The sequence below is a fragment of the Clinocottus analis genome, unplaced genomic scaffold (assembly GCF_023055335.1).
Source record: "Clinocottus analis isolate CAN_PGR_092001 unplaced genomic scaffold, fCliAna1.0.p SCAF_6, whole genome shotgun sequence".
NCBI classification, from domain to species: Eukaryota; Metazoa; Chordata; class Actinopteri; order Perciformes; family Cottidae; genus Clinocottus; species Clinocottus analis.
This window is the reverse complement of record NW_027176218.1, coordinates 3,888,930-3,911,266: the sequence shown is the minus strand read 5'-3', so window position 1 is coordinate 3,911,266 and position 22,337 is coordinate 3,888,930. Positions and strand designations below refer to the sequence as shown.

Here is a 22,337-nt window from a genome sequence, read left to right as displayed (position 1 = left end):
AATTACTAGTTTATCCGCACTGTTTCAGGTCATTCCAACAAGATAAACATGCAGTCAAGACTTTTACTGTTGAATTGATTTTATTTCAAACAGCATTCACACAATACACTGTATTCTTGAGGCACATTCACATCAAGTGCTAGATAACTTCATGCATGGTCAAATGAAGGCTACAGCTTTTTGTTGAATCAAATGCAAATGCTGATTGTAAATGAAAATATTGCTTCATTATTTGGCACAGTAGGAAATATTGTCTATTGTATGACCACGGGTGTGTTATTTTTGGATTGGTTTTCAAAGTGAAGTGAGAAATGCCATCAGAACATGACCAGAAATACAATCTATGTTTTGCTTGAGTTAAAAACAAAAATCACAACAGTGCACAAGGCTGATGATGCTTCTAGATTTAGCAGTATTTCACATGGTAATTCACAATCAACATACAACAAAATAGCACTATTGCACAATGTTGTGTAGAGAATATCTCAGACAGATAAAAAGCCACCTTGACGTTCTGACTTTTGCGAGACCCATGTGTCACATTATCTTCATTTTCATCATAAAAACGTTTTGCAAAAATGTACCATTCAGACCTTCAAGCTGCAAAGTGGCTTCTTGGTTGTAACCAGGGAACACAGTCAGTGCTCATGAGAAGTTTGCAGGTATCTTCATGACAAAAGCTAAAAGGAGTGTGACAAGTGCCTGGTGACTATAATAGAACCATAAATCAGAATATCAAGGTGTTTCCTCTCAGACAAAATGAACCGTGAACCCATTTAAAGGGGTTAGTATATTTTACATCACAAGTTAAATTCCCAGAGGTGTTTTGATAATAAATAATTGACCAGCAGCGACATTGGTGTTTAATATAGTGTCGTGTGAATGAACTTGGAGAACGTAACATTATGAAAAACATGATTCGCATTCAGAATTAAGAGGAGAAAACAAAAAGGCAAAGAGAAGAATGTTCTAGTACACTATTTACACTGTTAAATAGGCTGATGCAATGTGTATTGCATTAATAATGTTAAAAATAGAACAATGTAATGTGATATTTATATGCTGATTACATCTGATTTGGCCACCCTGTAACAACTGCTACAAATTACAATTATTTCACCTGGATAAGAGTACCTGGATTTTTTTCTTCTTTTTTTTCTTCTTCAAAAGCACAAGAAATACTGAACATACCAAAACCTTTATTATTTGTCAGTCTCACTGTGAACAAATTACACAAGCAAATCCAATAGCGCTAACTCAACTCAGCTCTAAAACCGCTAGGAAATCAATCAAGTAGGCGCAATCGATGACTGGTTTGAAAAGACAAATGAGTGTTTTGTTTTTTTTTCTTCTAAAAGAGAGGCGCTTCCACCCCTCCGTCCAGTCGGTCATTCTCTAGACAGCTATAACAGGCTACAACCAGAGTAGGCACCATGCAGAGAGGGGGTCACTCCTGCCTAGGCTGGGCTCCTTTTGTTAGTTGAGATTAATAAAAGTCCAAACTGAAAGATTTCAAAGAGGGAGCGGATGGGGGGGGAAGCATCAAACATATTTTGGTTTCCTCTGCTTCGGTTCAACCCGATTCTCCAGCCAAAAGGGACATAATAAATACATACATATGGGTGCACACCATATTTGGGCAATTTGGGATATGCACTGCTGCATCCTGAATATCACCCTCACCCATAACGTAACCGAGCCGGATTGAAGCCCGATACTGAACACCGGATCGAAGCGTATAATTGATCCAAGGGGTGAATTAAAAACACCATGTTTAGAGTCAAACACCAGCTTAAAACACCAGGCCTCACCCCATGAAGATAAGGTGTTTACTCCAGTATGTTATTCACCAGCCGGGTGACACAGTATCGTCCTGTGGGCCGCCAAAAAACCCTCTTATCTTCCTCAAACAGTGTAACAGACTCGAGCGTGGCACCAAATAAGGGTTAGGAGAGAAGGGGACGTGAGTATAAGCGAGTGTTTTACTTCGAAACAGGTCGGGTTTGTGAGAGAGAGAGAGAGAGAGAGAGAGAGAGAGAGAGAGAGAGAGAGAGAGAGAGAGTGGGATGGGAGCTAGATCCTGCGGAGCGGGTGCCACATGGACACGGGTTTCCTCAGGGTGGCCAGCATCTGGTTCCAGTGGGTGATCCCCATCCCGCTGGCCTCGGGGCCGATGATCACGTGACCCAGGTTCTCACCCCGGCCGTCGTCCGTGGCCTCTGCCACCGTCACCCTCAGGGAGAGCTCCTGCAAACAACACAACATGGTTACACAACCTGCTGAGTCAGCATGTTCTTAACAGCACGCTCATCCCGATCCAAACGGAAACAGTTTAATGGACATGTGTGATTGAAATAGTAGTTTTATTATTATGTTTTTTTTGGGGCATTTTAACGTCATCTTATATGCTGAATTAATTTCATTACTGTCTGACTCAGAGCAGTTATGTTTTTGGAATTAACGTGCACATTTTATATCCACGGACGATTTTAATGACAATATCGTCGTTGTGTTTAAGTATTCATGGCTAGTCTTAAAATGTATAATGCGTTTTTTTTTCTTTTTTCTTGTCAAAGTGCGTTAATTTGTATAATTGTCTATTTCCTAATTTATTTTTCCTTATATTTTTTTGTCCTCAATTAAAAGGTTTTTTATTTAATTAGAAAAAAAAATGTTAAATGTATCACAATTACACTGTATTCTTGGATTTTTTTACTTGCCTTATTTAAAAAATTAAAAAATAAAGTATAAACATATAGGATTTCCAGAAAGCAATGTCAGTCTGACAAAATATAAAACATACTACTGGATGGATTGAGATGCATAGTCCTGTGAAGACGAACCCTTCAGGCTTTAGTGATCCTCTGACACCATGAGGTCCACATGTGTGGTGTGAACAACTATTTCATGAACTGCCATGACTTCTAGTACACATCTGTGCCCCATTAAGATAGTCACCGCTGCATGTACTTACCTGCACATCTGTTGTTATTTGTGCTGTAATAATTTAAGTGCTGCTGTTAGCAACGCTGGTTTATTATTCTTTTTCTTGTCATCGCACTATCTTATCTTTTTTTTCCTTGAGCTATGTCCCTATATCGCGGATAAATAAAGCGCCATCTCATCGTTTTTCCTCGTTGAGCCGCGGTCCAAAGCGTCACCTGCAGGACGAGGGACGGCACCGAGAAGATCATGGCTTCGTTGAAGATGGGATTCGTGTCGTCCCTTTTGGTGGAAGTCTTCTTCTTGCTGATCTTCCTGCCGTCTTGCAGGAGGTAGACTTTGACAAATGGATCTGAAGGACGACAACGAGCGAATAAGATCATCACCTCCAAAAAACACAAACACCCCCGACACACGCTGCACTTAATACACTCCTCATTAAAGAGTAATCAGGCACAGCCCTGAACGCAGCATTAGCCGTAGTGGATTCTAATGACAGCGTTTCAGTGGGTGACCTTTACCAGCACGGCGTTAGTGTGGCACTTGTCTGGACATTTATTGTGATGAACAAGTCATTTAAGCGCTATCTGCCTGTCTGGATATGAATGAATGTGTCTTTCTGGGAGTCTGTTATTACTAGTGAGTCAGGTGGCGTTGCGTTCAGTCACGCCGTATGAGGGACTGTGAAAACATTTGGATGGATTCAAAAGTAGGAGAGATTTATGGTTCAAGAGCAACAGTCGTCAGGAGGGGACTTGGAGTTGAGCCGCTACTCCTTCGCGTCGAAAGGAGTCAGCTGACGTGGTTCGGGCATCTAGTCAGGATGCCTCCTGGACTATTAGAGGTTTTCGGGGCAAGTCCAACTGATCGGAGGCCTCGGGGAAGACTCAGGACACGCTGGAGGGATTACATCTCCCAGCTGGCCTGGGAACGCCTCGGGATGACCCCGGAGAAGCAGATGGAAATGGTCGGATGATACTTGAGTTATAAACACTTTAATGTGCTTTTCCACAATTGAGGCAGTGCGATTTGTTCTGTGTGTAACTGTGTACTCTGCGCTTTTCACAATAAACATAATTGACACACACAAAATAAGAGTAACAGTCACTCATGCAGCTCCAGTTCACACACATTGTATGAATAAAAGTCGAATGTTCCCGACCTGCAGTGTTCTTGCTGTTGGTCCACATCAGGTTCTTGCACTTGGCCACAACAACCGTGAGGCGCTCTGCTGTGGGCAGATAGCTGAGAGACAGCAGGATCTCCCCGACGGCATCCACAGCCTGCGGAGGCAGACAGTAAACACAACGTGCCGGTACCGGTGAGGCTTGAAAGCACTTTGCATGATCTCTTTAATAGAAAAAGCAAATATCTTCACACACCGCTGGACTTCCAGCCAAAGAGAGCTCGTTCAACTCCTCCGGGGTGGGACTTAATTAAAAGATTTAGGCGGTGCACTGCTTGTACATCTTTAAATTAGAGCAATTACTGAATGGAAACTGTACATGTTGAAATAAATGAATTAAATCAGTCAAAGTGAAATGCTTTTTAAAAATGTTGTGATTCCTTTTTCAGTATTCATTTGTAAGTTCATCATTTAAAGACAGAATGAACACATTTAACGATTATTTCTATTCGTAAACAAACGTTGAAGGAATTCATTCGTGACAGCTTTTAAAATGTATTTAGTCATTTCAATTAAACATGGTCAAAGCCTGTATTTACAGCATGAACACATTCCAGGCTCCACAGCCACGATTACTGTCGCTGATGTAACTGATGCGAGTCATTTTCATCTGTGGTGACAGCATCTCATGATTAGTGAGAGTCACTAGTCGAGTAGCACGGAGCAACGGCGTTGTTGTGACTGTCATCTCATTTCATTGAGCAAAGGGATCCGCTCAACTCAGCTCTGATTCCTATTTATTGAGTATGACGTGTGGTTTTGCTGAACGTCCAGCAGGGGTCCTCAGAGAGCGCTTCACTTTACTGCAGGAACACATGTCAGACTGCAAATGTGCCTAAACTCTGCCTTTAAACCAACTCATGTATTACAGCAGTGATACTTCCTCCACCAGGAGGATCATGTGAGGAGATGGAGGAGAAGAAGAAGAAGGAGGAGATGGAGATGGAGAAGGAGATGGAGGAGGAGATATAGAAGGAGAAGGAGATGGAGACGGAGAAAGAGATGGAGGAGATATAGAAGGAGATGGAGAAAGAGAAGGAGATATAGAAGAAGGAGAAGGAGAAGGAGATGGAGATGGAGATGGAGAAGGAGATGGAGGAGAAAATGGAGAAGGAGATGGAGAAAAAGAAGGAGATGGAGAAGGAGATGGAGAATGATATGGAGGAGAAGAAGGAGATGGAGATGGAGATGGAGAAGAAGAAGAAGAAGAAGAAGAAGAAGAAGAAGCTGGAGATATAGAAGAAGGAGCAGAAGAAGGAGAAAGAGAAGCAGAAGATAAGGAGACAAAGAGAAGCAAGAAGAGGTAATAAAAAGGAAGAAGAACATGAAGAGAGGAAGAGAGTAATTATCTAAAAGTTGACTTGTCAAAGCTTGAGTCAAACACATTTACATAAAAACAGTTCATTTATCCAGAAATGTGCTAATGCCTCACACTCCTCCTGGTCGTGGTGGACGCGTCGTCTCCTCAGTGGAGCTTTCTAGTTCTTTCCTGCGTCGCATCGTATCAAACTGTTCCTGTGAAACACACCGCTGGACCACGAACCCACCTTATTGACGTCCTGGAGGTAGAGCCAGGCGTTGAACGGTCGGATGGTCAGGTCCAGGTCCGACAGCTTGAGATCGGCGACCCCGGCGCTGATGTTTCTCTCGTCGGCGTCGATACCGAAAGCCGCGCAACGCAGGCTGTACTCCTCCAACAGGGACGAGTCCATGGGCACGGAGAAGTGCTCGTCAAAAAGCACGGTGAAGGCATTCGTCTGGATCTGTGAGCGGCAGGAGACACACACGACATGGAGGGATGTTTTAACAGTCACATCTTGGATCATTTAGATTCACCTTCATTAGACTGTAGTGTTACTTCTGTGTACATCTCTGTATATTTAGATGCCAATAGCTATTTTGTTATAGCAAATGATTACTCATTCTTTTCAAAGTGAGGCAGAAACATCTCAAATAAACAGACTGTGAAGACATAAAACTATACTGAGCTCAGTAGAGCAACAACGAGCCATAACACAATGTGTTGCTTCATCAGAAGTGTGTCTCACATCATGTAGAAGACTCTGCAGAGGGCGAGCAACATTTATTTCTCTCTCTCCATGCTCCTGATGAACGTGTCTGGATTGTTGAGAACATGCAGTACAGTCAGAGAACAAGGTCACGGTACTTTTCACAGCGTGTCACGTTGGCAAACACATTTTCTTTCACTCGGCTGCAAATGGATGTTTTCATATCACACGGGAAACATCTTTTTTTATGAACTCGCGCAAACCCATCTGCACGGCATAAAAAACTGACGCCACAGTGCCGAGCTCAGGCCGTCACACACACTGAACAACGAGCTGAGACGAGGCTTCACCAGCAGGTCGGAAGTTACCAAGCAACACGTACACGTGCGGAGGAGAGCGGAGCTAATAATAGCTCGTTTTCACACCTGTTGTGTTTCATGGAAGTGTTAAATATATCTGATAAACACGCAATTTAACACAGATGGTCAAACTGTATAAAACAAAAGCATGTATTGTGGTCAGCGAGTCAATTTACAATAAAGGTGTATGAATTAAGAGCATGAGGTACTACGACTCATATCAAACAGATGAAGAGCACGACAATCTCTCTCTCTCTCTCTCTCATATATATATATATATATATATATATATATATATATATATATATATATATATATATATATATATATATGACATCCAAGACCAACATATGTTGAGCAAATGTACATAAAGACAAAGCAGACAGTATCTCACTGCAGCCCAGCACTATGAGTCTGTCTGCCCTGTGAGGCTTATTGCTGAGGAGGGACAACAATGGCTGTGTGTAGGGAAGATGAGGCAATAATAAGTGTGTGTGTGTGTGAGTGTGTGTGTGAGAGAGAGCTGGACAATAGACAGAGAAAGGGAGAATGAGAGAAGAGTGGCATGCACATTATTACGGGCAAAACAAAACGGAGAAATGACTGGAGAAGAAAAAAAGAGATGAGGCGGGGGCAACTTTTTGATGAAAGAGGGAGTGATGGACAGGTGATGGGCGAAAACAAAAACAGTGACAGCTGAGGGGAGGAAACGAGGGAAAGAAAGCACAGGGAAACAGAAAGGGAGGGAGGGAGGAAGGGGAGGAGGGAAGGAGGAAAAGAGGGAGGAAGGGAGTGAAGCTGGGTTGACCACGAGGGCGAGAGAAGCCGATGTCAGCGTTTCATTGGTCTTCACTCTTCGACATTAAAGAGGGAGAGAGAGGGATGACATCACGGTGACAGCCGGCCTGAAGGCATTAAAACTACAGAACGACGCGCTCACGTCGGTGAGGTTGCGCGCACGAGGCCACTCGAGTCCGGGCAGGAAGTTAGCGGATGGCCTGGCAGCGTCTCTCTGAGAGCAGAAGGCGAGCGGCAGGTGTAGCAGAGGGAGGGACGGCTGATCTCTTCCTGTCCCTTTACCTGAGGAACAAGCTGTCCATCGAATGTCTCAGTGGATGGAGGTTAAGAATATAACTACATATTCTCATCAGTCAAAATAAGTAACTTAAAATGTCATATTTCATTAGATTTACTAAGGTTTGACTAAGTAACTCATAATATAAGTGAGCTGGTGAGCAACAATACTTGTATTGTATTTTAAAAAACTCACGCAAAGACACAAACATTCTAAAAATAGATATATCATGTGTTTAGATTTAATCAAATTAGTTTTAGTTTGACCATTTTCATCTATCTTGTAAAAATACATTGACAGAGATCTTAAATCGCAATGTATTGAAGTTCATATTGTGATATGAATCATGACATTTAGTACATTTTTGGCGGGATTTTAATTGAGGTTTATGTTGAAAAATGATGTCTTCTTCAATGATTTATGGTCCCGAAATGTCTTTTACACCCATGGTACGGTTTACACCGCCTCAGGGTATATTCTGTCTTTTCACGTCATCCGACCCGTTTAATCCAAATTCCACACACACATTGATTACGTTGTGACTTGCAGCACCGTCATTTTAACTCCTAATTAGGATCGTTACAAATCGTAAAAAAACGGCATAATACAAATCATCATAATTACAAACTAAAATGCAGGTAAACGCAGGTCGAATTCGAGCCCGAGTGAGCTGAGAGTGAATCACAGCGACTCCCGGTGAAGGTACAGGACGTCAAGGGAAAGAAACAGACTCTCTCTCTCGTCAGACGGGAAAGGACTCAAAGGATCAAGCCTCTCTTCCCCGTGGGACTTATCTTCATCTCTGTCTAATATTCAACCAGGCGTTGAAGGCTAAGCGAGCCAAAGCGAGACTCAACATCAGGAACCACTTCTTTTATCTTCCGTCCTCTGTCCACGTTCAGGCGTCGCAGCTTAACAGCTAATTAACTGTCCGACAAGCTTTTGTTTTTTCTCTTCATGTTTCCCGCTCCACATCTCTGCCCCATTAGGAGTCGAGTGGCAGTAATGCTGAACGCCTCTAACAAGGAACTTTAATGATTTCTAAATGACGTCGCGACCATGTGTGTGAAACACTCTACTTCACATTGACACAAGCACAGCCATGTTGGCGCCTGTGGTGTCACTTACAAGCGCAAACTGTAGCGCTGAAGTGCGGCTTTGTGAGCGAGTAAAGTGGTTTTGGCCACGATGTGTGGTGTATCTGGCTATCGTTTTTCAGTCAAGACTCCTATTAGATGTATTGTCATGATTGCATTCGGTACAGATATCCACCACAAGACACTGTGAGTACCCTTGAGGCCTAACGCAGGTGTTGAATGTGTTTCTTTGTTTGCAAAACATCAAAGCTGATGTTTAGTCTTCCTCTCCACTGCCTTCTTCTTGATTCGCTGCTTTGTTTCTCGGGTACTGCCACCCTGGAATATAAAGGGCGATATACACTCCTTTTGGTTTATGGTTCCCGCCTTTTCCACATGCCAGAGCAGCAGGTGGCGCAACGACCGTTTAGAGTCGAGCTGCGCACCGCAATTCACCGATATCTCCCTCCAGGAATTCCCCGCCATCTGCGTGTCCTTATACTCCGTCAGACGGGTTATATAAATGCTCATATTTGCAGGACCTCTTCAGCCAAACGTTCTTCAACGGGATCCATTGTTTGTGTTTCTGCTATGGCTTTTAAAAATAGCTATGAAACCGGAAATGCCAGACTCAGAAAGGATGTGGTTAGCAGACCAATCGCACTCTTGCGGGCCGCGAACGGCTCTGGTGGCTTTGACGGATAGTCGGAAATTTCGGGCAGCGCACGCAAGCATTCAAGATGGCTGACGGGACTACGCAAGGGGTTCTTGCGGGTCTCGCATGCTTGCGTCTCTACGTAAAATCTGAGTATAACAGACCCTTAACAAGCGATCATATTCACACCAGCAGAAAAAGACAGCGGCTTCCTCACCCTTGTGACTCCCACGCTGATCTCGTCCGGCCCGAGGGAGACTCTGATGAAGCAGCGGGGGAAGTCTCCCTCCTCCCTCTCCAGCAGGTCTTTGCCCTGGTGCAGAGTGATGTGGAGCAGCCCCGGCCCCGGGCCCGGATGCCTGGACGGCTCGAACTCCAGCGTCACCTCCAGCTGGCCCACCGTGTAGTCGTGGCCGAAGTTGTTGGCGATGGAGGAGATGGAGCTGAGCGAGTCGGTGGAGATGGAGCGGTTGAGCTGGGCCTGGCCGGTCGGGTCCAGCTCCCTGCTCATCAGCTCCAGGTGACCCAGATCCCTGAAACAGTCCGGCGTGTCGCCGAGGGCCAGGCTGGGTTTGCGGCTGGAGGTGGTGGAGGTCCGCCGGTGGTTGTTGGCGGCCACTCGCTTCAGGGAGGAGTTAATAAGGACATTTAGGTTTTTAAAGTGCATCGTTACAAACGACACCTTTCACATACATTTGCATTTCAACTCAAATTTTGCAACGTTTTTGAGCATTATTCCTGTCACTAACGCCACTAAGGGGGTTCTATTTTGGTGGTTTTGTTTGTCGGCAGGATTACAGAAAAATGACTGGACTGAATGTCATGACACTTGGTGGATGGGAGGAGCCGAGGCCAAAGAAGAAGCCTCCATATATTGGAGCGCTATAGTTATCAATAACGTTGAACTAGCCTAAGTAGCCGCTGAGATCTGGAAACACTGTGACATCGCGATCAAGAACGCTAAAGGCAAGAAACACGTCTCATGATCGCGTTAGCCACAGTGATTTGGAAGAAGGTGATTGATGGAATTATTCCCCAAACTGTTCTGCTTGTCTCGCTCTATCTTCGTTGCATTGATGTCGTCACGTCAGATCTCAGAATCAACTTTCTAAACGATACGATGACCACAAATACTACCAAAATTGTAAGAAACCAGAATTCTGATTCGGAGCGAGTCGACCGTGTTGCCGCTGAGGCCCGAGACTCTGACGGGGAAGCTCAAAGCGAGTGAATTTCAAAGACCAAGAGCGCTTCACCGTCAGGCAACGTGTCCTTTGAAATCAGCCGCTGCCGTCTTTCAATTGGAAAGAAAAGACTCAGACGTCTCGACCCTCCACGCTACGCGATTGCTCACCACAAGAAGCTTCTTGAAGACTTTTCTGACCAGACAGACAGCTGCAACCTCCCTGCCTTTCATATATATATATATATATATATATATATATATATATATATATATATATATACAACACTGGTATTTCAGAATTCGGAGCAGCATGATGTACCTTTTGTCTGACTTCTGAGAAGGAGGTTCCATATTTTTCTTGCAGATATCGATAGTCGAAGTTGGGGAAGGGCGACGGCGCGGGGAAGGTTCCCGATTTCCACAGCTTCCAGATGTTGAGGCCGGCCACGCCCAGCAGCACGAAGAAGCCCACAAGGTAGATCCCCACCTCCCAGCCGGGTGGGTTACGCACCACTGGAACAGGCACACAAAACAAGCGCTTCAAAGACATCCTGACTTCCAATTTCATCAATACGTTTGGCTTCATGCCCGTCCATATATTTACATGTACGGAGTTGAGTTTTATTTTATTTTGAGTCTTAAGAAGCTCACAGTCACTGAGCGCCACCAGCTTGTTCCAGGGCCTTGAGTATTGAGATGACTTGGATGTATAAAGTGTCATGTAAATCAGATAATAGTTTGGGACAAAATGACAAACAAATTGAAACGCGGCTCTTAAAACTCGAAGCATCTCACGTCGCATTTTGGAGATGGATTAAGAGCCCGTGTCGAGCTGGCGTTCTCAAGATGAATTGCCTCTACGGGAGGACTTGACAGCTTTATCCCTACTTTTTTTTTAAAAGAGATAAGCCAATTATAGGCCAAGTCAAAATGTGTTGTAACAACGATGGCCTTCAGTCGACTCGTAGATATCAAATCAGAAACACAAATGCAAGGAAATACAAACTCATTCATCATACTTTGATGTACACACTCAAGATAAGATCACATCCATTAAGCACACACAAGGACACGCGTCCTTATACACTGTAAATACACTGTAACTCACCACTCAGATGGTAGCCTGATATATCCCCACTTGGAGCGGAGGACATGGTGCTGCAGCCAGCCTGGAGGAGGAGGAAGAGGAGGAGGAGGAAGAGGAGGAGGAGGAGGAGGAGGAGGAGGAGGAGGAGAAGAAACATCCAGAGTGAAGTTTGACAACCGGCTGGTGACGATTTCATAATGAACTACAGAATAAAATTTAATCAAAATGTAATTTTTGGTTCATTATCCAGAATAATATTTGGATTGATTTTCATCTATAATGTATTAAATACTCAGCAGAGGGAATTCATCATGTGTGGGTTTTTTTGGCGGAGTGTAATTTAATAACCATTTCATACTTAGTACAAGCGATAACACTCGTCCTAATCGCGTCTCCATCCCAGTCCTGTGGCTTCCACGTGAATCAGAGTAAACATGCTGAACGGTTTTTCACAAGCGGCTGAAGACTTAAGCGCTCCTTCAAGTCGAGGGGAAACACTTTGTACTCTGCTGAGGGCATTTGTTTGAATAAAAACCGGCAGACTTTTGGCACATAGCCGTCTTTCCCGACTCTCGTTACAGAAAGGACAGTTCTCTTGCTGCGGTTTGGTTTTGGTCTCGGCGAATAAAACTACTTTAGGTTAAGGTCAAGGAACGATTGTGGCCGTAGCAACTTATTTAGTATTGATTTCACATAGCACTTCAATTCAGTTTATTTTGTACAGCCCAAAATTACAAATACAAGGTTTGCCTCAGAGGGCTTTACAATCTGAACACATGGCATCGCTGTCCCGGCACCTCACATCGGATCAGGAACAACTCCTTCAAATAAAGATAGTAAAACCCCTTTCACAGAAGTGGAACGATAGATGTTTTGCGGTAGACTTCTTTTTAAAAGCCAAACATGACTCTCTTCACATATCCGCCCCTATGATATTGCCTTTTTAAATTCAGCACAAACAATACAAAGAATCAGTGAAAAACTCCGATAATAACACCAAACACTGCACTCTGTTTGTCAGAAATGTGTTGTTCTTCCACTCTGAATGCAACGTCTGTGTCTGTGGAAGGCGGCGCTGTGGGGTTTGGGGCCCATCATCATCCTCCGGGGCTCTGGGGAAATTCAACAAGTAACCACCTGACTACTGATTTGCCTTTTTTTCCCCAGAGATGTCATGTATTGTCCACATGCCAGACACACGATTAGTTTTCTCATGATCCTGCTTTGACAAACAGTCCATGCCATCAGTTCCTCTACGTACACCAGGCTTTGGGAGAATCAGTGACTGCACATCCACCGTAGGAGCGTTTGACTTGTTTGTCGGGCGCTTTCTTAAAATAACAGCGGGGCTTTTTTTTTTTTTTTAACGAGACGAAAGAGAACAATATTTTTCCTGCACCCTATACTCTTACTCCGCAAACTGCAAAAATAAAAGCACAGCGGGCGATGGTGTGTGACTCATTTCTCCACCCAAGCCTCCCCTCCCTCCTCCTCCTCCATCTTCATCCTCCTCCTCCTCTTCCTCCTCCTCCTCCTGCTTGTTGGAATCCCCCCATATCTCAGTGACTCAGGGGATACGGGAGCATTACACTAATGATATAGAAAAAGGCTGTTAGGCGGTTGTGCGTGTGCGTGAGTGTGTGTGTGACAGAGTGTGTGTGTGTGTGTGTGTGTGTGTGTGTGTGGGGGGGGGGGGTTGACTCAATTCTGCTGAGCGGTTTGCAGACCACGGCCATGCAGGCCAATTAAAGTGGCTGACGCAGTGCAGGGCCCACTGACAGATGCTGATGTGCCATTAGCAAAGAGTGGGGAATCTCTAGCAGCAGAGTGTGAGCACCCCCCCCCACACACACACACACACACACACACACACATACACACACACCCTCTCCCGGTATCGCTCAGATCAGCTTGGCTCGGCTTTAAGTAACATATGAGTGTAGGGACAGCTCAAGAGAAGGAAGAAGAGGAGGAAGGATCAAGGATGGGAGGGGAAGGAACAAGAGAGAGAGGGAGAGAGGGAGAGAGAGAGAGAGAGAGAGAGAGAGAGAGAGAGAGAGAGAGAGCGAGCAAGACACCGCTTCAGACAGATTTAGTAATGAGGCAGCGTGGGTGCTCGGCGCCCCGGCGGGCTCGAGGTGGCAGAATACTAACAATGATGAAGTCCAACTTGCCTGAAATAGAAGAAGTACATTTTTTAAAACACAGTGCCAGTGGACTTGAGGAATGAAGTCGCTTGATCATTTATCTGGAAAAAGGTGCAATTATTCCCTAATATCGACGTCCGACGTGGCCCCGCCCTGTCAGAGGAACTCTGGTATCACCTCACATGTTCCAGGTGTTTATCCACACACACGTTCATACGGATGACTGATGGGTCACAAACAGCCTAGTGTTGCTCACGGTTGTTCAGCATTTACGGTGGAATTTCCAGCAAGCGGGCATCGACGGAGGAAAACACGACCTGGCGCGTGACCTTTGCTGCTGGTTAGCCTCCCTCTCTTTCCTGTTTCTGACACAGAGCGTCCAAGCGGACCAGTCTCAGGCGGTAGGACAAGGAAGATGGTACGAGGACGCTGGAACGTGTAGAACAGACAAGCGGATGTGAACATGAAAGGGGACATGTGCAGAATTTCAACCTTATCTCTATCAGTTTGATTTAGGGAAGTACTTGACGGTCTAGAAAAAACCTCTTGCTCTTCCTGCATCCAGTGACGTGAGAGTGACGACGTCGGAGGAAGCAGCTTTCCATGTATAGCATGCACCGAGCGGGGTGTCTATGTATCCGGTGGACTACTGAACTATCACTGACTGGACATTCCTAATAAGGTGAGGGGAAACAGTATCTTTGCACAAGAGGCCATCTGGAGCAGGAAGTGCTCCGGCCTCAACCTCAAGCGTTGAACATTTGCATGACCGGCTTTTCCACTGAAGAGTCGTCTTCATGCCCACGCGGTCTCCTCTCTCTCTCTCTCTCTCTTTCTCTCTCTCTCTCTCTCTCTCTCTCTCTCGCTTCTTTAGAGTCTCCGTCGCTGCAGGGATGCTGCGTCTCTGCTACAGCATCCTCTCGTGAAAGCCGGAGACGGCGGCCTTCCTCCAGCGCACACAGGAAGACGCCGCGAGGGGGAGGTTGTTTTTTTTTTAAATTCCCGAGATGTGCATGAAATGAATATCTTCGTCACGGTGTCGGCAAAACAGGCCGTGATGAGCGCTAAGTGGCATGTGAGTCAATGCAACGGGAAGGAGGCTGGGATGTTTGTGAAATGCAATTTTACAGATCAGTAATGAGGCTCTCGAGGAAGAAAGAAGGAGGAGAAAAACGGCAACAAAAAGGAAAAGTTTGATTTAACAGTGTTTTAATGTGGCAGCAGTTTGAGCAGCGACATTAAATAACCAGTGGAGCTTTTAGGCAACTAGCGGGGCATTACATTTCATTTTCATGCATTATTTATTTACATCTCGGTTGGTTGTTTTCATTGGCATCAAATTCCTGAGAACCATATTTATAAAAACACAGAATAATTAAAGAATTCTCTTTTCAACGTTAACATTTTCTCTCGACCCTAGAAAGTAGTTTTTTTTAACAACAGACCTTCTTTTACATACTTTCTTGGCAATATGTTTGACTGAAAGGTCACCTTAAATGTTGCTGCCGCAAGGAATTGTGGGACTGCCTTTTCTCCTCACATGTTTGTGGTCTCTACGCTGAAGGAGGTAAGGAAGGAAGCATGGAAGCACCTTTTCTCATCATTTAGAGATCTCCAGCTCTTATCATGGCCGCCACTTGAAGTAGATACTTCCAGGTCCGTTAGGATCCTTCATGAATCTAAAAAAACAGGATTGGCCGCAGCCTGAACGCCACATTGCTTCACTGATTGAGCCAGTATGGTGATACGAATGCAGCCGCACGTCAACAGGGATGATGCTTCGTTCAAAGATATGGTTTCATTCTGTTACTCAGACACAGATTGACGCTGAACGTGTGAAGCCTCTCGCCGTTCTGCTTTAGTCCAGTAATCTTATTACAGGTCTACGAGTGAGTACTGATGCGTTTCAGTCTTTGTTTCTCTGGTCTGGAGGAACCCGACACCACAGTCAGCCAACGCACCTGCGCACAGAGCAGCAGATTATATATATATATATATATATATATATATATATATATATGTACCTGCTCCTGTTTGCTGCTAACGGTCAGCAACAAAGAAAACAAGAAATTCCCTCCACTGGAGCCGCATGATAAAACAGGTCAGATCAATAGGAACAGACACACTGATTAATGTCTAACCCTGCCTCCCACACACACACACACACACACACACACACACACACACACACACACACACACACACACACACACACACACACACACACACACACAGAGCAATAAAGAGGAGAATAAAAAGGAAGGAGAGGTTAGATAAGGAGAGAAGACAGGAATGAGATAATTGAAGGAAAAAAAATGATGGGAGGGAAATAAAGAAGGAATGAGTGTGTTGTTAGTCTTAAAAATAAGCAATAAGAAACAGAGCAGCTGGGGAAGAAAAGAAGAAGAAGAAGCAGAAGAAGAAGAAGAAGAAGAAGAAGCAGAAGAAGAAGAAAGAGAAGGGATCACGGGGCTGTCAGCTCGCTCTCCCAACAACTGATCAATCAATGTTACTTTTAATCTCGCCCAACGACTCATAATTCAATTAACTGCCTCACTGCCGCAGATATAACCTCTCTCTCTCTCTCTCTCTCTCTCTCTCTCTCTCTCTCTCTCTCTCTCTCTCTCTCTCTCTCTCTCTCTCTCTCTCTCTCTCTCTCTCTCTCTCTCTCTCTCTCTCTCTCTCTCTCTGCCAGCTACACTTTAGCTTTCTGGTTTCGACAGCTCATTCGGTGCGTGGTACGAGTAGCTTTGCACCAGCTGGCGCCGGCTTGCTTTTAAATGTCAGCGGCGGCGGCGGCGGCGGCAGGAAGAACCTGCACGCTGCAGTCCAATCACTCAGAGTTCATTCTGAACTCAAACTTCTGAAGGCGAGGCTTCAGACGCAGAGTGGGTCGTCCTTCAATCGAAGGATTGCCGGTTCGAGTGCCCAACTCCTCCAGTGCATGCTACCAGCGCAGTGAGGCCGTAGGTAGCATGCTAATATGCTCACAATGCTAGCAGGTTGGGGTTTAGCAGGTATAACGTGTGTGTTTTCCATCTTAGCACGTTGGCGTTCTAACATGACTAAACACAAAGCACATGTGAGGCTGATGTGGGTGCATCAGTTTTTTGAATTCATCCGGGAGGTGATTCATCCACCCGGGGCCGCGAAGATCCGTACAAAATGTCTGACATTGCCGCCTCTAGCCGCGGCGCTAACGTAGCGAACAGTCAAAATGAGTTCAGTGGGATGTTTTAATCTTTACTTGATCTGCAGGATGCATCAGATGCTTTCTTTGTGTCGGCCTTGAAATAACAAACAAAACGTCAGACTTGACCTTTGACTTCGAATCAACCTTCAAGCAGCAACTATGCAAACAACAGAGACGCTCGACTCTCACAGATGAACTGAAAATATCACCAACGAAGGCGTCTTTGAATATGCAAGCAAGCGGCGAATTGTTTGCTCTCCGTCTACTTTAGATTTTTCAGTCCAGGGCTACTTAAACAACTCTCGCAAATGGAATTTGATCCGTCGCCCCAAAAAATCTGACATTTAAATATATTTCTCGGGAGGAGAAAATAACTCTCTGTGCAGTTTGCGATGCGCTGCCGACTCCAGTCTGATCCGCAGTGAACGTCAGAATGTTGCAAAAGCTCAAATATGCAGAGAGGACACACACACACACACACACACACACACACACTAGATTGACTGTTTGGCTGAGTGAACCGCAGAGTAATGACATCAAAAGATCCTTGTTGTTGCCTCCTGATGAATGTTATTGTCCAGCTTCATCTTGAGCCTGTTCACGACCGTCGGCAGGCGGATTACAGGAGCTGCTGAGTGTTTTTTTTTCACTGCCACACCTGTACGCACTCCTTCCACGCGACTGGTTTTCCATTAACCTTCTTATTAGATTAACCACTTGACAATTCGGCTCATGCGGGAGAGGGAAAGCTCTCAGTGCGACAAAGACGACACGTCAGACCTGAAAAGCGTTCGTTCACTCTCGGTAATGTTGAAGGTGGGTGGGAGCTTACGTTTCTTCCAGAGTGGGGGCAGAGCAGTGATTTGAAGCCGAGTCACAGCTTCATTGATTAACTATTAAGTTGCAGTCGGATCCAAAAGGTCTTTGTGCAGTAACACATCCTAAAGTTCAACCCTACTTTTGAAACGCACAAATCACAGATGGCACAGAAGGGATTTCTACAAGCGGATAACGTCTGTTGGAACTGAAGTTGATGATTCAAACTATGTCTAATGCCGGTTCACACAGATATCAGCACCGATCAAACTACTGGAACAGACGACGTCAGGTGGTGAGAACCCACGACCCCATGCGGGACACAACTAATGGAGGCGTGCCGCGAAAATACAGCTTCTGTTTTGGTGAAATTGTGCACAAATATGGGAACGAAAGCGGAAACAAACACCAGGAACACATGCGTTGTCCTCCATAGAAGAGGAGCCGCTAAAAATGCAACGTGACCGGGGAAAAGTTTCACAAGTTTAAGGAGATTTGGGGTAAATTGTGGGTATTTTCTGAGGGGATCGACGCCTGTATGGTAGATATGTAGCTGGAGCCAGCAGCCGGGAGCTTATAGCACGAAGAATACAAACTGTTTGGACTCAAAAGCTAAAAGAAATCTTCTCAAGGTCACCAACGACACCACTTTGTGGCCGAAACGTGCGACCAGACCAGAACCGCACAGCCGCCTTCACGACGACACATGGTCCCTTTACACTCAGGACCTTGTGCCGATTAAACAAATGAGTTCAAGCATGTTAATGAAAAGCTGCCACAGGGACATAAACAACCCGGCCTAATGCCTGATCACTCCTCTCCGAGTCTGAGTGTCATAAATGTGATTCATCTTGTGCTACTTTATTTTATTTTTACGACTCTCTCGCTCTCTCTCTCTCTCTCTCTCGCTGTGTTTTCCAGGCAGCGGGAGAGAAGTGAGCCGCTCAGACCACACGCATCCACCATGAAGCCCAGACGATCCATCTCATGATCTGCTCTGGAAACACCGGAGCGGCGACACATTGAGGCGCTCGATCTTATCGGGAAAGAAGCATTTCGATAATAGCCGAGGGCCTTGGAGGTGTTACAGTAGACTCAAGGAGCCACACTCCATATGTGTCTTCATCTAGCGCTCCTCCTAATGTAATAACACTTGTGTGTGTGCGTGTGTGTGTGTGTGTGTGTGTGTGTGTGTGTGTGTGGAGAAGCAGGGAAAGCCCGTGACAGATAGCGAGAAAGAGAGTCGGTGTTAAACGAATGGCCGAGATGATTGGGAGTGCTGGTGGAGGAATTGAATTCTGAGCAGGTCGTATTTCAGCCTGGGCCCGAGGAGGAGGCGAGACACACACACACACACACACACACACACACACTACACACGGCTATTTTACCTCCACTGCCAAGCCACTTCACACAGACATTCAGTATCGTTAGAAAGCGACGCGCTTGAAGAGTTGGCGAGTTACTCGAGTGTGAAGATCATGTAATAAAAAATAAATCATGTTTTTTTTTTCTTCTTCTTCTCCTTCCTTAGATTCTGAATGCGCTTCATCATGATAAGATCACATCTATTTTTTTTTGGAGCAGAAAGTCGACTCCCACACGTTTTTTTTTGTTTTTTTTTTAACCGTTAATTGAAGCAAAAAGCTTTCCTGGTGATCAGCAGACTTTTCATTTTGGAGATGGAGCACGAGGAGGAAGCCAAGATTTGATGTCCGTCAGCGCGCGGTGGCGGGAAACAGGATGTCCAAAGCCAAGAAAGTGTTAGAGGGACAATCAGTCCACTTCAGCTCCAGTAAATAAGACCACGATGCAGAAGTCCGAGCAACCCACACAATCTCAAACATCAGCGAATAACCAGCATGCATTCTGTTATTCCCAGGTGCCGTCACCTGCATCACTTTACAGGATTAACAAGCAGCACTGAAGCCTCGTGGGGGGGATCTTCATTCCTCCAGCGAGACACTCGTTCAAAACCTTTTGTCCACTGTGATCGGTGAGAGCAAGGCAGAGTGTGTCCTCGTGAGGCTTTGTGACACGTTGCAGGTCGCCAACAGAAAGCCAAATCATTTAAATAGGACAGTTTGGGTTGAGAATCTGTGAGTGATGACACAGAAGCAGTCACACGGTTTGACTTGGCAGACTCAACATTGATCAAAAAGTTGTGACAACACTGTTTGTTATGGGATCAAATTCAATATTAAGGTTTTTTTTCCAACAATATATATCAATATTCAGCTAAATTAGGTATTGGGAATCAAGTGTTGCTTTGATAAGAGCGTCAATTTGATTTATTTAACACAAAAACACACATTTGACTCAAAGGGTTTTCCACTCTGTGTGTCCTCACAATCCAGAGTCCAAGGAGAGAAAGTGTGTATATATATCTTAAATGTTTTCCCTAAGTATTCAAGGCGTAAAGATGAATAAAAGTCCATTATGCAAACCAAAGACTGCCTCAACCGGACTCTTCCACATCCCTAAAGCTGCACTAAGTTGTTTTTTCTCCCCAAGGCCACAGCTTCCTGTTGGAGTTCAGCTGAAGTGGTGCTGAACGGACAGCTCCCGCGGCCCCTGAACCTGAAGCCGCCAGAAACCGGCTCCTGCTCCCGGTTTCAGGTGGACTCGCGATGCGCATCGACATTTGGCTCGACCGAGAGAAACCGCCGCGCCAGGTGAAGAAGAAGAAGAAGAAGAAGAAGAAGAAGAAGAAGAAGAAGAAGAAGAAGAAGAAGAAGAAGAAGAAGAAGAAGAAGAAAAGCCTGAGATGCATTCACACCGCGCAGCTAATGCCTCTCGCTTCACATGAACCCCTTCACTGTCAACACAGAAGCAGAGGGGGCGAAAAACAACAACAACAAAACAAACACAACGCATGTCCCAAGTCTCGCCGTGATGCATGTCGCGTGTTGTGCACAGGGGAGCGCGGGCGCGCGCTCACGGCAAGTGGTCGACGGGTCGAGCACGCATTTCTTACCCGGAGTTTTCTTTTGGTGCAGTAGGGAGGAAGGAGCAAGCAGGAGGAGGAGGAAGAGGAGGAGGAGGAGGAGGGGGGTCGACCAACTCCACCGCTCTCCCTTCTTCAGGCGCCTCTCTCCATCCAATGCCGCCGGTGCCGGTCCGGTGTGTGTGTCCCGGAGGTCTGGTCAGCGGACTGGAGGGGAAACGGCGTTCACACTCCCGCTGCAGCGCATCCGGAGCAGCTGGAGGAGGAAGATGTGCAACAACAACAACAACACCAAAAAAAAAAAAAAAAAAAAAGGGGGTGAGGATGATAAAGAGGAGGAGGAGGAGGATTTATCTTGCACTCGGAGGTGCCCGGCTGCTTGTGCTGCCGCTCGCTGGAGTCTGAAAAGCTGCTGCCTGAGGCATATTTCTGCAGAGCCGCAGCTCTTCCTCTCGACCGACCGACTGCAGACAGAAAGTCCCACCCCTGCAGCGCAACTTCCACCGCCGGGCCGCTCAATAACACGACCACCGCCTCCTCCTCTTCCTCCTCCTCCCTCCCTTCCTCCCTCCTCCTCCTTCTCCAAGGCTCCACAGCAGCAGCAGCAGCAGCAGCACCGAAGACACCCTGCGGGCTACACACACACACACACACACACACACACACACACACACACACACACACACACACACACACACACACAGTATTATGCAATGGGTGCACAAGGGGGGAAGAAAAAAGGGGGGGGCGACCCAAACTTTTTCTTTCTCATCATCTTTTCCTCAAACCACAAATTCTGTCCCAAGAACAATCCTCCCTCTCCTCCTCTCCCTCTTCTTCATCACCATGTCAGCTGTTAGGGATGATTCAGTGTGATATTACATAACCATATGGACTGGAGGTGGGCAGCGATGACACCTCTGATAATAATAATAATAATACACTCATCTTCAGTCCCGGTATGTTCAGCTGGAGGCCCGCTCCTCGCCCTGCGGTGTGAAGACACTTCTCATTCCACTTCGAGTGCTTCAAGCGTTTGTAATTACTTATTTGTGTTGACGCATCATGTATTCTTCCTGTAATGTGTCGGTACGTTCAAAGCAACCGGCTTACTTTATCCGACGTATTCAAGGACGACCTCTCTCTTCATCATGGGGCGTCTTATTGGGCTGAATGGCGGCACGCAGCTCTTCATGTTTGATCAGCTGATGAACTATGAAGCAGGATCAAAGTGATGATGAAAGGTGAGCGGCAGCGACTCCGCTGCCTCTTTGCACTCGCCCTCAACCGGATGTGATCCCTCAGTCCTTCACTGATGATATGTTCTACCTTCATCTTGACTTGACCCCCCCATCGGGCCTCCCTGACCTCATTTAACTCGATTATTGATTAAGTCTCAGAGTCCAGGTGAAACACCCACTGGAGCTTCACTCTGGATGCAGTCGGATGAGCGGGAGGATGACTGTCAACAGGAAGTGGACTCGCCACAGCTCAAAGCAGCGGGTGTCAACCTGAGGCACCCTGATCTCCCAGCGGGTCCTCCCGGAAGGGACGAAGGGACGCACAGCGTCATCACTGACACAGATGAGGGTCCGGTTGTTAATGTACAAACTTACATCCAACGTGGCAACGGAACAGGAGGAGCAGGAACGTCGGGT

At 45.8% G+C, this 22,337-nt stretch overlaps 1 protein-coding gene across 1 annotated transcript; it reads right to left on the bottom strand.

The window, feature by feature from the left end:
• Positions 1-74: 74 nt before the first annotated feature.
• syt12 (synaptotagmin XII) lies at positions 75-20,906 on the bottom strand. The gene is made up of 8 exons (XM_068603832.1): positions 20,710-20,906; positions 11,598-11,658; positions 10,809-11,002; positions 9,521-9,925; positions 5,677-5,892; positions 4,106-4,226; positions 3,162-3,295; positions 75-2,247 (listed from the first exon to the last, which is right to left on the bottom strand). The coding sequence occupies exons 2-8, from the start codon at positions 11,641-11,643 to the stop codon at positions 2,074-2,076; spliced, it is 1,290 nt and encodes a 429-aa protein (XP_068459933.1). The 5' UTR covers positions 11,644-11,658; positions 20,710-20,906; the 3' UTR covers positions 75-2,073.
• Between the last annotated feature and the right edge of the window lie 1,431 nt (positions 20,907-22,337).

Excerpts from the sequence above, each read along its gene's own strand:
- syt12 (XM_068603832.1), bottom strand. The coding sequence starts at position 11,643 with ATGTCCTCCGCTCCAAGTGGGGATATATCAGGCTACCATCTGAGTG. Across the intron at positions 9,926-10,808 it reads TCTCAGAAGTCAGACAAAAG|CGAGTGGCCGCCAACAACCA; the intron begins GTACATCATGCT and ends TCCTCCCTGAAG. Across the intron at positions 5,893-9,520 it reads TCAGCGTGGGAGTCACAAGG|ATCCAGACGAATGCCTTCAC; the intron begins GTGAGGAAGCCG and ends TGCCGCTCACAG.